We start from the raw sequence: 15581 nt of genomic DNA, 5'->3' as shown, positions 1-15581 counted from the left end.
GCTTTTCTGTCTAGCAGGGTTTCTGCTATACAATCCACCACTCTAAGAAATGTCAGACGATTTAAAATATAACGTCAAGGGATAATTTCCTGGAAAAATGCAGCCAATTCCAGATCACCTTTTGCATGAATTAGGAGGCTGCTATTTTGTTTAAATGCATTAAATATGCAGCCCTTTATCATCTGTTAATCTTTTAATGCAATTATTTAATAGGGCAAGTAAAAGGAAAGGAGGTTTGAAGATTCATAGCAGGAGAGAGGAAAAAAAAAAGACAGAGCTACAGCTGTTCGCTGTTGATCGGCAGAGGTGTCAGCCAATTCCAGCTGAGCAGAGGCTGCTGTCCCCCTCCTCTCCCCCCAATCTTGCAGAGTGATGATCCCTGTGTGCGCTGTAGTACGTAGGAGAGGGAGATTGAACGCTGCGTGAGGAACCAGCCTCTCTTTCTCTCTCTCTCTCTCTCTCTCTCTCTCGCTCCCTGCATGAGAGCGCCAACTACTACTTGCAGTGGATTTAAAGCATCTTCAGTACAACCCGCAAGTGGGGATGAAAAGCTATTCAAACTGAGAGTCAGGGAAAAGGCAGAGGAAGAAAAAGAAAAGTAGGCAGCTCTCTGAAAGCCCTGTTGTGGGAAGATACAAAAAGAGCATCTATAAAACAAACGAACAGATCAGAATCAGCACTGTTTGGGAAGCATGTATAATTCGGTATGTTTCATCATCCTGTCATGGGTGTTTGCTGTGCTTGTGTTTCCAGGTAAGACACCTTCTTTTTCCCCTTTCTTCTGTATATATGTATTTACATGCTCCTGTCTTTCTTGCTCCTGTTAACACACAGCAGTGCACTGTTAAGACATAGCCTCTTTCTCTCTTGCTTTCATACTCATGGTTGTCAATAAATCTTCTGTCAGTGGGACTATTTGTGAGGCTTTTTTCCTTTTCATATGGAAATCTAAAGATTAGAAGTTTACAAGAAGCTTTCTGTGTTCCTGCAAGGATACTTTTGCAAAGCGAAAAGAAGTTCCCTCCCCCTCACATACTTGTCATTCTTTATAAAAAATAACACTGAGCTGAATTAACTTCTTTGGTCTCAAGTTTCACTGAAATAAAGATTCAACAGTTATGTCATGTGTTTTGATGATGTAACTGCTCAGTTGAAATAATTAGCAGATCCAAAGAATTTATTATATTTATGCAGATTTCAGTATTGTTGCTTTATTATGTTTCCTTGAGTGGAGCAGCTCTGTTGTATTATTAGAGTGCAGAAGTGGTATTTTGGAGTATGCATCTTGTAGAGCTCTGTGCATGTCATGCAAGCATTTAGATTTTAAGTGTCAAAATCTCCACATGAGACTTTCTGTCAGGGAACCCTGGACATAGTCCCACTGACTGAGCTTCAGTGCAATTCAACGCAATTCAGTTCAATTCAATTCAATTCAATTCAAATAGTGCCAAATGACAGCAACAGTTGTCTTGGGGCAATTTAGCTTGTAAGGTAAAGACCCTACAATAAAAGTGAGAAAACCCCAACAATGAAACAACAAAACATCTTTTTAACAGGAAGAAACCTCCAGCAGAACCAGGATCAGGGAGGGGCAGCCATCTGCCACAACTGTTTGAGGGTGAGAAGAGAGAGACAGGACAAAACATATGCTGTGGAAGAGAGCCAGAGTTAAATAATGATTAAATGCATAGCAGTTCATAAACACAGAGAGAGTGGAAAAAAGGCGAGTGAAGAAGAAACACTCAGTGCATTATGGGAAGCCTCCAGCAGCCTAGGCCTACTGCAGCGTAACTAAGGGAGGGTTCGGGGTGGTCCCACTGACTGAGCTTCCTCGTGATGTCAGGGGGGGAAGCATAATGTAGTGAAATTATGTTAAATCAGCCTGACATCTCAAAATGCAAATACACTCCCAAAGCACCTGTAGTGAGGGAATTTTTTTCTCCCCTCAAAGGGATTATGTAAAGTGGAATAATTGAGAAGGAGGTGACAGGGGAATAATGTGACGCATAACTTTGTACATTTGCATTTTATTTTTACCATTTTAGGTTCTACAAAGCTTTAAAGAAACTTCTCTGTCTAGGACACCAGAATAATCAAATACATTCGTGTACATTTGTCTCTAAATTCAGGAATTACATTACATTTACTCATACATTTATGTCACTTATTCAGGTATGTGTGTGTATATATACATACATTCACCGATTTGTATGCATGGGTGAGTGTGTCCAAAGTTTTGACTGTAACTGTATATACATTAGTTCTTCAGGTATGTGCATCGTGGGCGGATAAAAAGAAAGACAAAACAACATGTTTCTCTTCATGTGTGATTGTGTAACAACTGGCTGACCAGTGCAGTCTCCAACTTTTGATATATGCACATTACTTTAAATTTGTACCCAAATGTGATCTATGCATGCATGTCCTCCCAGTGAGGATAAGGATTTATGATAAATGGCAGTTATCTGACACTGCATCTCAGGAAACGTTGTGAAGTAATACAAAAGTACTACACAGGCTATGTATCTACATCAGTGACAGCTGGTGCAAAAATGCAAAGACTGTAGATAGACACTGTTCCCCAGACTGGGAATATTTGACTGTTAAATGCAGACCCATCTACATACTTTGGTCATATATATACCAATGTTAACTTAGCTATGGATAACCTGCACAAAAGCAATTAGTAGCCAACAGACCTCTTACCTTGATGGAGGACACATCATAGCTGGAAACTTGAATCGTGTTGATTTAAGGTCAGTATTCACCAGATTTGATCAGCATATTAATGTCCAACAAGGGGTATAATATTGGACAAAGCCTATATCAATATAAAGGTTATAGAGCAACTCCTTTACCACATCTAGAGCCGTCAGATTGTATGTCCATGCTGTTAATTCCTGCATACACCCCTGTCATGAGGAGAAAGACCCATTTCTTTTAAGGTGGAGGGACCCAAAGCAGTTGTAGCTTGAACACTGGAGTGCAGCAGCTCAGGGCAATGAACCCCAGGAAGGCCACGTGACCAGAAGGGTCCTCAGACAGTGTGCAGACCAGCTAGCTGGGGTCTTCACTAAAGTCATCAAAGTGTCACTGTCCCAGTACTTCATCCCACTATGCCTGAAATCAGCCACAATTGTCCCGCTGCCCAAAAAGACCACATCAGCTACGGTCTTAAACTTTTGATCAGCTGAAAAAATCATGTTTGAGTGTAAATTTCAAAAAATTCCCTGCTCAAAAGTTTTTGTCTATTTTTGTCGATTTCTTCTTTTAGCATTGTGAAGCTCTACTTAGAACCTTCTTAAGATCCACTAGTGCAGTGGTTCTCAAATCCAGGCCTCATGGGCCAGTGTTCTGCAGGTTTTAGATGTGTCCCTGATCCAACACACCTGAATCAAATGGCTGAATTACCTCCTCAGTATGCAGTCAAGTTCTCAAGAGTCCTGCTAATGACTTCTATATTTGACTCAGGTGTGTTGAAGCAGAGACACATCTAAAACCTGCAGGACACTGGGCCGCGAGGCCTGGATTTGAGAACCACAGCACTAGTGCAAAAAGCAAATTCTTGCAATTTTTTTACTGGTCTTAAAATTTTGATCAAGAGTGTATAATCTTTCCAGCGTGTCCTGGGTCTACCCTGGGGCCTCCTTCCAGGAGGACATGCCCAGAACACCTCACACAAGAGGTGCCCAGGAGGCATCCTAGTCAGATGTCCGAGCCACCTCAACTGGCTCCTCTCGATGTGGAGGAGCTCTACTCTGAGCCCCTCCCGAATAGCCACACTCCTCACCCTATCTCTAAGAGAGAGGCCAGCCACCGTCTGAAGGAAACTCATTTCTGCTGCTTGTATCCGTGATCCTATTCTTTCGGTCTCCTCTGCTCTCAGAGAGCAGAGAGCCCCTGCTCTCTGCTTTAACTGTGATTCACTTAAATGTTACCAGACTCAGAAGTGTTTAACAGTAGTTTGTAGCTGAATCTGGAAAGATGGCTGATGTCTAAGTTGTCATCTGTCAAGAAGAGTCACTTATGTTTTTTGTTTGCATTTTTGTTTCTAAATTCATTTCTCAGTGCCTGACTGATATTTTTCATGCTTATGCTGTCAAATCTTGCACACATCCTGCTCATAAACTGACACCTGCCAAGCCCAAATTAGTGACTGAAATAATCACTGGTCAAGTGAGGCTGTTCAGATGATGTATTGTCACCATTTCTGTGGTGTTTTTTCCAGTTGAAGTGTTTCCAATTGAGGACAAGCTAAAGACCTTTAGAGCCTCTATCAGCTCGTTCCTGTTGTCCAGTGATGGACAGCTAGGAGTGAATTTTCAAACTTTTGCTGGAAGAGGAGTAGCAGCAATTTTGTTCTCCAGCTTATTAATCAACCCAAAGCAGAGTTTTAATTAATTTGAAAGCCTGACTCTCAGCCTGATACATGCTAACTGGAAAACTCCAAAAACTGTTTCATTTGTTATTATCTACAGTACCAGTCTAAACTTTTAGTGCTCAGTTCTCATAAAATAATATTAGTAGAAGATTTTAACATCCATGTAGATGCTGACCCCCCCCCCCCCCCCCCCCCCTTTTTATCATTTCTTTATAAAAACATTTACAATAATGGATTGCCCAACAGTGGGAAATACATTTTAGTACAGTGGAAGTCTTTGTGAAAGTGCAGTAACTTAGTTTAAATATGATTCCTCCACTTTTATCTTCTTCAGTGTCATACCAACACAATGCAGAGCAGCTACCTAAACCCAACTGCCAGAGGTCATTTATCTGGTTAACAGTGTTACATCCTCACTGCGTGTGACTCTGGATACCGTGGCTCCTCTGAGGGAAAATAAAAAGTGCCTGACTCTTTGGTATAACTTAAAGCAGATAAGCTGTAAGCTGGAGAAGAAATATCATCTCACTAATTTAGAAGATGCTCATTTAGCCTGGAAAAAGAGTTTGTTGCTCTATAAAAAAGCCCTCCGTAAAGCTAGGACATCTTACTACTCATCACTGACAGAAGAAAATAAGAACAACCCCAGGTTTGTTTTCAGCACTGTAGCCAGACTGACAAAGAGTCAGAGCTCTGTAGAGCCGAGTATTCCTTTCACTTTAACTAGCAGTGACTTCATGGATTTCTTTACAAATAAAATTTTAGACATTAGAGAAAAAATTATTCATAACCATCTCACAGAGATATCATTATGTAGAGCTTCTTTCAATAATAGCAATATTTGTTTGTAGACTCTTTCTCTTCAATTGATCTTGAATAATTACTTCTTCCAAACAAATCTATTAGATCCCATTCCTACAGGAGCACAGTAGTCCTACCATTAATTAATGCTTCAATCTTAAGCATGATCAATCTATCTCTAATAATGGGCTATGTTCCATTAATAGAGGCCTAATTAAACCATTACCCAGCTGTCTTAGGTAATCATAGGTCAATATCCATCTGTCCTTTTCTCTCAAAGACTCTTGAAAGAGTAGTTGTAAAACAGCTAACTGATCATCTGCAGAGGAACGGTTTATTTGAAGAGTTTCAGTCAGGTTTCAGAATTCATCACAGTACAGAAACAGCATTAGTGAAGGTTACCAATGATCTTCTCATGTCTGTGCTTATCCTGTTAGTCCTCAATGCAGCATTTGATAATACTGACCATAATATTTTATTACAGAGATTAGAGCATGCCATAGCTACATGCTGCAGTGGTTTTATTCATATCTATCTAATAGACTACAGTTTGTTCAGTTCCACAGGGTTCTGTGTAATGACCAATTCTATTTACATTATACATGCTTCCCTTAGGCAGTTTTGTTAGAAGGCACGGCATATATCTTCACATGTAGATGATACCCAGCTTTATCTAGCCATGAAGCCAGATGATACAACCAATTAGTCAAATTGGAGGAATGTCTTAAAGACATAAAGACCTGGATTACCTCTAATTTCCTGCTTCTAAATTCAGAAAAAACTGGCCTTACTGTACTCTACCTTACTCTGGATGGCATTAACTTGGCCTCCAGTAACACTGTGAGGAATCTTCACACATTTGTGACCAGGATATGTCCTTCAATTCACATATTAAACAAATATGTAGGACTGCTTTTTTGCATTTGCATGATATCTCAAAAATTTGAAACATCCTGTCTCAGAGGTATGCTGAAAAACTAGTTAATGCGCTTTTTTTTTACTCTATGCTGGATTACTGTAATTCATTATTATCAGATTAATCTAAACCCTTACTCCCACCTGGTCATGACAGATGGCTGCCCCTCCCTGAGCCTGGTTCTGCTGGAAATTTCTTCTTTGTTAAAAGGGCGTTTTACTTTCCCACTGTCAACAAGTTCTTGCTCATCGGGGATCATCTGATTGTTTTTGTTGGGCTTGGGTTTTTGCTGTATTATTGAAGGGTCTGTACAATGTTGAGCTGTCTTGAGCAGAGTGTTGTTATTTGGCCCTATATAAATTAATTTATAAAGTAATTTGAATTGAATTGATGAGAACTTGAAAAGTCTCTTGGAATGCTGATGTTTATGCTGTGGCTCTGCTTGTTAATGACTGACACAAAAAAAATGCAGAGTGGTGTTTATACACGAAAACCACATTGTTCCTCTTGAGTCAGAGGTTCGACTAAGAGATGAACTCTCCTTTCCAGCACCCTGGCATAGACCTTCCCAGGGAGGCTGAGGACTTGTACCATCTGGCTTAGGCTCCTTCCCCACCAGAGAGGTGATATTCTATGTCCCAATAGCCAGTCTCAATAGCCGGGGATCGGTCCACATGCGCCTCCGCCCTTGGCGGCCGTGTGACACACATTGCACCTGACCCCCTATGGTGCCTCTTGCGGGCACCTACAGGAAGGTGGGCCCATGTCTCCTCTTTGGGCCGCACCCAGCCGGGCCTTACAGGCTTAAGCCTCGAGCACCCTCCCCAGGCCTGTGTTCTGAGTGGGGCCCCAGTAACCCTATCCCAGGCAGGGTAAACTGTTCACTACTGTTCACTTGGTGTCACTGCTTTAAGGATCACTGGAACTGCTCTTTGCCTGGCCCCTCACCCAATTTGCCTTGGGAGACCCTACCACAGAGCAAAAGCCCCAGACAGCATAACCCCTGGAATCACTGGAACACACAAACCCCTCTATCACGATAAGGTGCCGATTCATGGAGGGGTCAACAAAAAGATAGTCATCAAATGGTGATCAAGTCCATCCAGTATTACACCGTGTGTCCAAACTCTTCTCTGCTACTGTGTATATATATATATATATATATATATATATATATATATATATATATATGTATACATATCAGTTACTGAATTTAAGGATTTAGGTTTTTAAAAAAGAACAAGAACCACGATTGTGTATCTGAGAACATGTTAGTACAGAACAGTGCAAAAAAAAAAAAAAGAATCTTCATCCTCTTTACTTCTTTCCCCACTTTATTCATCCAGAGGAGGCTTTTGCTGAGTATGCATGTTCCTTTTAAGTGTTGCCGTGCTTCACATTCATACACACTCTATACATAACTGCACACCTGAGAGCGGCACATTACCACTGCAGTTTATCTCACAGCTACTGATTGAGCAACTGCTTACATATTAATGTTGACAGAGAAAGCTGCGTTGAAGATTTGAAATAGTTTTGGTCATAAGATTGTTTACAAAGCTTGTGGTGTGTCTTTGTGCACGTGTGTGTGTGAGAGTTTATAGAGTTACAGATGAAAAGGCAGCCTGTGGAAAACATTTCCTGTGATAGTGACTTGAAGAATATATACTATGATGTATATTTGTTTAATAATATGGCTTTCTGAACAGCCATCCTGCTTTGTTTACCTTTTATTTACTGAAATTATCTGGACTGTCACTCTTTGACTCAGTGATGGCTTTGCCTTTGCTTTCAAATAACAGAGGGAAAGGACGCTGTAGTTTCTGAGCTCAGAACAGCTGAGGAAGTTCCAGGATGTTAATTTGCATCAGCAAATTAAACTGTCCGTGGATATATGTGAAAAAAAGTGTGAAAATGTTCCAGATTTAGTGGTTGAATGTGCCTTTACAATGTCTGTGCAATAAAGAAGTTATTTTTGGTCAGCCAGTGAAAGGATGGCTGTTCACTGGAACTGTGAACCTCTTGCTTCCAATATTTCTCTTCTTTCTCATTAGTGTGGGGGAAAAACTGCAATTAAGACAACTTGATAAGCAAGCAGCTTGCAGATGCCACATCATTTTACAAGAATTGCTGTTGTGTTTTCTGACATCCTTTGATAGAAAATACCTTGGAAGATCCACCGTTTCCTAAAGAATGTCAGAAGAAGCAGTTTTATCAGCTCATTTTCATTTAATTTAGCACCATTAAGGAGAGCATTTGTGTTTTAACTGAACAACTTTAAGCGTGTAGCCTTTAAATTAAAGCAGTCTTGTCTCTGTGAAGAAAATTATGCCATTTGCAAAATAAAATAGCAGAACAGGTTCCATCTAAAGACCCCACATATGCACAGAGAGCACATGCACCCCTATGATACACTTTATTGTGGGCCATATAAGTGAAGTGATGGTTTCTTTGATGGGAGATTTATTTTTGGAATGTCAGAACAGAATTAAAAATAAACTGTAATTGATTTTACAAAAGAAACATGTATTGTGTTTTGATAGTATGTCTTTGTCAACATGATTACATGTAACCTGTAAGCCTAATACAACATGGTTTAGAGGTAGATCATAGACAAGGGAGGAAATTTAATTCAGTGTTGGCATAAATCCAGATAACTTTATTTAAAATTGTAATGTAGGGTCTTAGTCTTTGTTGACAATGTGCTCTGAGAGGCCTTCCAGGTGTTTCTGTTCTCTAACACATTAATACAGTGATGGTGACTAAATACAGTATCAGTGTGTCCAAACTTTTGACTGGTACAGTATATCTTTCACAATACATTGTATGAAAGTTATGTTGCACAATCAAATCATTAAACTGTACAGTGGAAATCTTTCTAGATCAACATGACGTGATAACAAAATGAACTATATATCCCATATTTTGAAATTCTTCAGTTACGGCAGTTGAAATTATGTAATAATAGTCATAATAATAATAACTATCGTGTGCCAGATATATTGCATTCTAGAGGGTGACAGCATTTGCTATAAAGGTTGTGGCAGCAGAGCTGAATCAACCTCTTATTGAAGGTGCCCTGCGGCCTGTCCATCAAGTGGTGCAGAGGGTGGTCAGGAACAATTTGTTCAGTGACCTCCTCTCCACCACAGCTTCAAGAGTAGCCAGTTTGCAGCCAATCACAGAGCCAGCATTCCTAATCAGTTTATTCAGTCTGTTGATGTCACCAGCTCCAATGCTGCTCACCCAGCAGAGCACAGCAAAGTACCCTGGGCTGGAGAAAACTGACTGATAGATAATAATAGTCATTACAAAGTCATTTTGCTGTGTACACTGAAGGATCTCAGCTTCCCCAGGAAATGGAACCTTCTCATCTCCTTTTTGTGTACAGCGTCTGTGTTATCCACATGGGTACCCAGGTACTTCTCCAACACATCAATCTCCTGTCCCAGGACAGACACAGGCTGAGCAGCTGTTCCCTTCCATCTACTAGATCACCTTCTCTTATCCACATTCAGAGGCAGATGATTATTCTAAGCCCCATGATGAGAATATGCTGAATTATCTGACTTTTGAATAAACTGTGTCTGTGTATCCATGTAGTCTGTGGTTGAGGTGTGTTATGGTCACTTCTGGCCCCCAAAAAACAAGTTGTTGACAGTCAATAATACAATTTAGGCTTCAAGAGGGGACTTCAAAAATAGGTCCAAGCTAAGCAGATTACTCCAGGCATCCTTCTCCCAAGCAATGTTTACCAGTTTCTCCTGGGATATCTAGGATGGACGTGATATACAATCCCTACAGCCAATTCTGAGTCTAATGCTACAGGAATACCTCCTCACTACAGGAAGCAGTCCAGAAGCTACCCTCTGGCTCTTTTTGACATGAAGGAGCAGCAGCTCTACTCCAAGCTCTCCCTGGATGTCTAAGCTCCTCACTCTGTCACCCCACAAAGGAAACTGATTTTGGCCACTTCTGTGATCAACTCATGACCCAAGCTGAGAGTTGGAATGTAGATTTACTGGAAAATTGAACGCTTTGTTTCTGGCTCCGCTTTCTCTTATACAAAATGATCTGGTACAATACCAGTGTTTACACTGTCTCCCAGCTGATGAGAGGTTCAGTAGTTTCCAAACAGTGCATCCTTTGTGACCGGCCGGTCCCAACTGCTTTTAAATGGTGGTGGAATTGCAACCACATACGATAGAGCATTAAGTCTTTTTGCATATGAAACCAGAGGATTTACACTTGCATATCATGCATTCAACATGTCCCAGAGCGCTGTATGCTTCCTCTAACGGGTTCACAGAAATCAGGTAAAAAGTGCTCACAACAAAATATACTCCATGCACTTTATTGTGTTCATTAGCATGTACAGCTATGGCGTTTCTGTGTTTAGCATAGTATGTAGATACAAAAAACGGTTTTCAATTTCTTTGTGGGTTAGTGCACTTTTTTAGCTACTTTCTGTGGTTTCTATGGATTTCCTTCATGCATGTTATTATAATTAGGGTTCTGAAGATTCTATGGATTTAGAATGAGTTGAAATATTCCACAAGATGGTACTACAGCATGTATAACTGTAAAGATATGGTCTGGGGGACTTGTTCTATTATATAAGGGCTATACCAAAGTTTGAAGTTAGTAATAAGGCAGAAGTATCTTTGCATCTCAGTGATAAGTTTTACAACAGATCCAACAAGTCTGTGCAGTCAACCTTAGAAGTCTTAAAAAGACAAATCTTTTTCAATATCTCATATCCTTTTAAACCAGAAGTTATTTTATTGTATTTTCATTGACATTAAGACATGAAGGGGTAAAAAAATAAATACATTATCCACATCATCATAAAGAACATTTTTGAAACAACAAAAGTGTGATTTAAACTGCTAAAGTCTGAATACTAACCAATAACACAGAGCCTGTGCAGTGATGCTCAGAGCGAAGTGGAGACAGATTGACAGGGGAAATATCAGAAATCTGTAAAATATAAAAATTATGCTTTTGTTTTAAATCCATTTCATTTTCACCACATAGAGGTACAGCATTCAGCACAGTTCAATTCAATTTGATTTATATATTGTGAAATCACAACAGTTGCCTCAAGGTGCTTTTCACTGTAAGGTAAAGACCCTACAATAATACAAAGAAAACCCCAACAATCAGATGATCCCCTATGAACAAGCACTTGGGGACAGTGGGAAGGAAAAACTCCCTTTTAACAGAACCCCCAGCAGAAGCAGGCTCAGGGAGGGGCAGTCATCTGCAATGGATTACACAGCAGTGGGGAATAAGTTTTATTACAGTCGAAGTCTTTCTGAAAGTGCTGTAACTAATTTTAAGGATCTAATTCTTTCATTATTATGCTCTTCAATGCCAACACAGTACAGAGCAGCTACCTAAACTCTGCTCCCAGTGAGGTCGATTATCTCGTCAATAGTTTTACATCCTCACTGCGTATAACTTTGGATACTGTGGCTCCTCTGAAAAGGAAAGCTTCAAATCAGAAGTGCCTGACTCTGTGGTATAATTCACAAATGCACAGCTTAAAGCAGATAACCCGTAAGCTGGAGAGGGAATGGCGTCTCTCTAAATTAGAAGATGCTCATTTAGCCTGGAAAAAGAGTTTGTTGCTCTATAAAAAAAAAAGACCTCCAAAAAGCTAGGACATCTTACTATTCACTACTATCACTAATTGAAGAATGAGGTTTGTTTTAAGCACTGTAGCCAGGCTGACAAAGAGTCAGAGCTCTGTTGAGCCGAGTATTCCTTTCACTTTAACTAGTAATGACTTCATGGATTTCTTCACAAATAATATTTAAGCCATTAGAGAAAAAATTATTCATAACCATCTCAAAGATTTATCATGTTCGACTGTTTTCAGCACTGCTGGTATTTGTTTAGACTCTTTTGCTCCAGTTGATCTTTCAGAGTTAACTTCAATAGTTACTTCCTCCAAACCAGCAACATGTTTATTAGATCCCATTCCTACTAGGCTGTTCAAAGAAGTCCTACCATTAATTAATGCTTCAATCTTAAATATAATCAATCTGTCTGTATTAGTTGGCTATATACCACAGACCTTCAAGGAGTAATTAAACCATTACTTAAAAAGCCATCACTGACCCAGCTGTCTTAGCTAATTATAGGCCAATCTCCAACCTTCCTTTTCTCTCAAAGATTCTTGAAAGAGTAGTTGTAAAACAGCTAACTGATCATCTGCAGAGGAACGGTTTATTTGAAGAGTTTCAGTCAGGTTTCAGAATTCATCACAGTACAGAAACAGCATTAGTGAAGGTTACCAATGATCTTCTTAGAGCCTCTGACAGTGGACTCATCTCTGTGCTTGTCCTGTTGGACCTCAGTGCAGCTTTGATACTGTTGATCATAACATTTTATTACAGAGATTAGAGCATACTATAGGTATTAAAGGTACTGCACTGCAGTGGTTTGAATCATATTTATCTCATAGACTCCAATGTGTTCATGTAAATGTGGAGTCTTCTTCACACACACTAAGGTTAATTATGGAGTTCCACAGGGTTCTGTGCTAGGACCAATTCTATTTACATTATACATGATTCCCTTAGGCAGTATTATTAGAAAGCACAGCTTTATCTAACCGTGAAGCCAGATGACACACATCAATTAGTTAAACTGCAGGAATGTCTTAAAGACATAAAGGCCTGGATGACCTCTAATTTCCTGCTTCTAAATTCAGGTAAAACTTAAGTTCTTGTTCTCGGCCCCACAAATCTTAGAAATATGGTGTCAAACCAGATACTTACTCTGGATGGCATTACTTTGGCCTCCAGTAACACTGTGAGAAATCTTGGAGTCATTTTTGACCAGGATATGTCCTTCAATGTCAGGGCAGACTAGAACGACTTAGAGCAGACTCGTTCTAATCTGGGTGAATTGCTCTTTTGGGTTGATAGGATGAAATAGGATGGGGACTGATTTACTTAATATTGTAGATAAGGTCTTTATTGAAGGCAAGTTCGGTGTCAGGAGCAGTGGTGGGTTGTTCGGCTCCACACCGGCTCTTTCATTTCTTTTTTGTGCAAACTTTGTTGGCTAATTTTTGGCTGAATTTTTAAAAACAGGAATTCTGCCTTCGGATCATAACAGAGGAGACAAGTGATTCAACTGAACATGGCTGATTTGTTTGCAGTTTCTCAAATTCTTCATGGACAATCCATTTAAATTACTACATTCCAGTTCTATATAAATAAACAAGCAAAAAATCAATGGCCAAAAAGAAGAAACAAGCTGCAAACGGTATGTGTTTGTATGACTACTTTTTGGTTTTTGTTTGTCCCACTTGAACAATGCTTGACTGTGGCTGAAGATGAAACAAGTGGAAAGGGCATATATGGGATTTACTACTAGAGGCATCTATTCTGCTTCTGTTAGCTGGTGACATACAGTTAAATCCAGGTAACATCTCTTTGGGTTTGTCTACTGCTATCCAGAGGAGTGTCTGTAGTTGAAATGATGAAGACTTCTATAGCCTGGCACAGGATGGAGATTTCCTAATGGAGTTGAATCAGAACACATTTCTTGTTGCAGCAGCAGAACTGGGCTGTAGTAAATTCTCTGCTGCACAACAGGATGCAACAGGAAGTGACTCCCAAAAACAAAACAATGACTCTGGGTCTGTTCTTGCAACACTAAAGCAACAACATCTGAAATATTTTCAAACAGAGAATCACGCAAAAAGTGATCATCAAAGGGGGTCATCTTAATATTCAAAGTATTTTATCAAAATGAAATGAAGTTTAACAGTAATTGAATAAATCTAATTTTGATGTTTTAGCACTGAGTGAAACCTGATTTAGATAATTTTTAAATGTTCTCTAATTTAATTGGATACTTTTGGTTTAGAATGTCTCATTTTTAACATTGTGCATGAAATTTAATATAATGGTTTTATGTAACTCACCTTCTCATAATGCTTCATTTTATCATGAGTTTGATAAACTGTGTAAACTGCTTAATCCAGAAACAGAAATTATTTTATTGGGAGTTTATGGTTTAATGGGAGTTTTTAACATAAATTGGTTGGACAATAGTAAAAAAGAAAAACTCACTGCTATTGCATTAAAATATAAATTGCATCAAATAATTACAAATCCAACCAGAATCATTCAAAATAGTAAAACACTAATATATTTAATTTTCACAAACAGACCAGAGTGAGTTATTATTATTATTTTATTACATATTATTATTTTTTATTATTTCATTGTAATATTATTTTATTACAGATATGTCTGATCATAACATGGCTTTGATTGTTAGGAAACTAACTAAAAAGCAACTAGAGAGAAGCTTTCATGATTCTAGAGTAAAAAAGCAACAAAAGTGAATCTCCAAGCAGAAAATGCCTCAATTTGAAAATGAGCTAAAACATTTAAATTGGGAGAATATTATATAAATTGAAAATGTAAATCATTGCTATGATCTTTTAATGGAGACACAAATTCAATACAAATGTATATGTTTAAAAGTAATGGGAGTAAATAATGATATTAATGAAAAAGAGAGAGATGACATTAAAAAAAAAAATCCATCTGAAATTGTACACCTTTTCAAAGGATTAAGAAATAGTGATTAGTGAATTGAGAAAAGCAAAGGCATCATATTTTATGCAGCTGTTTGCTGAATCAGGGGGTATTAGGTCACCTATATGGAAACACATGAACAAATTAAAATCGGGAATCTCGCCAAAGGAGGTGTAAAATATATTGCAAATTCATTCAGTTATTTCTTTGTTAACTCAGCGGAGGAGCTTGTGTCAAAATTTAGTTTCTGTTTCTGTCAAGGCGGCCTGTGTGGCAGGCAGAATTTGGACCCAAATGCAGGACTCAGATGACAGGCATACATTCAAGTTGCTTTAATGCAAGTTTCTCCAATAATACAAAAGCACAAAAATATCAATACTAAAGAATACTAGAGTACACAATAAAACAATTCAAGGGCTCGTTCAGGCCAAGGGACCCGAGCTAGAGGCTGCGGCCTTCCATGGAGACGTCCCTATACACCTCACAGGCCTGTTTAAGCCATTGATCACACATTGTAAACATGGAGTTACTCATTTCTTGCTTTTTAGCTGGCTCAGGATCACAACATGAAATATTATCATAATAAGATGATTCAAAAATATGACAGGGATTATGGTTATTATTGTCCAGTGCCCACAAATACATTTTTTCAAGAAACAAAGCAGTTCTATTCACTCTCTCCAATGGCCTGATGCCGGCACATGTGAGCAGAAAGGCAGGAGTGATTGGAAGCTGCACAGGGCACAACTGTGCCCTGTGAAGGACTGTGCAGGACTGCATGTGAGGACAGTGTGAGGACTGTGCAGAACTCAGTCACCAGCTCCACTGTCGGGTCCATGCCTTCGCTTGCATGGAGCGGAGCTTGACAGCGGCATTTTGTTGTTGCGCTGATACAACAGTGATTCATCAGTCGGAG

The 15581-nt window shown here is 39.2% G+C and overlaps 1 protein-coding gene across 1 annotated transcript in view; it reads left to right on the top strand.

Moving 5' to 3' along the window:
- The first annotated feature begins 430 nt into the window (after positions 1-430).
- Positions 431-15581, top strand: part of opcml (opioid binding protein/cell adhesion molecule-like) — a 512217-nt gene continuing 497066 nt past the window's right edge. Inside the window, exon 1 of the mRNA XM_030745967.1 lies at positions 431-753. Coding sequence (XP_030601827.1) covers positions 693-753 — 61 coding nt within the window. The 5' untranslated portion in view covers positions 431-692. The remainder of the gene's footprint in view (positions 754-15581) is intronic.

Source organism: Archocentrus centrarchus, chromosome 14, assembly GCF_007364275.1.
Source record: "Archocentrus centrarchus isolate MPI-CPG fArcCen1 chromosome 14, fArcCen1, whole genome shotgun sequence".
Classification (NCBI taxonomy): Eukaryota; Metazoa; Chordata; class Actinopteri; order Cichliformes; family Cichlidae; genus Archocentrus; species Archocentrus centrarchus.
This window is presented reverse-complemented; position numbering and strand designations above follow the sequence as displayed.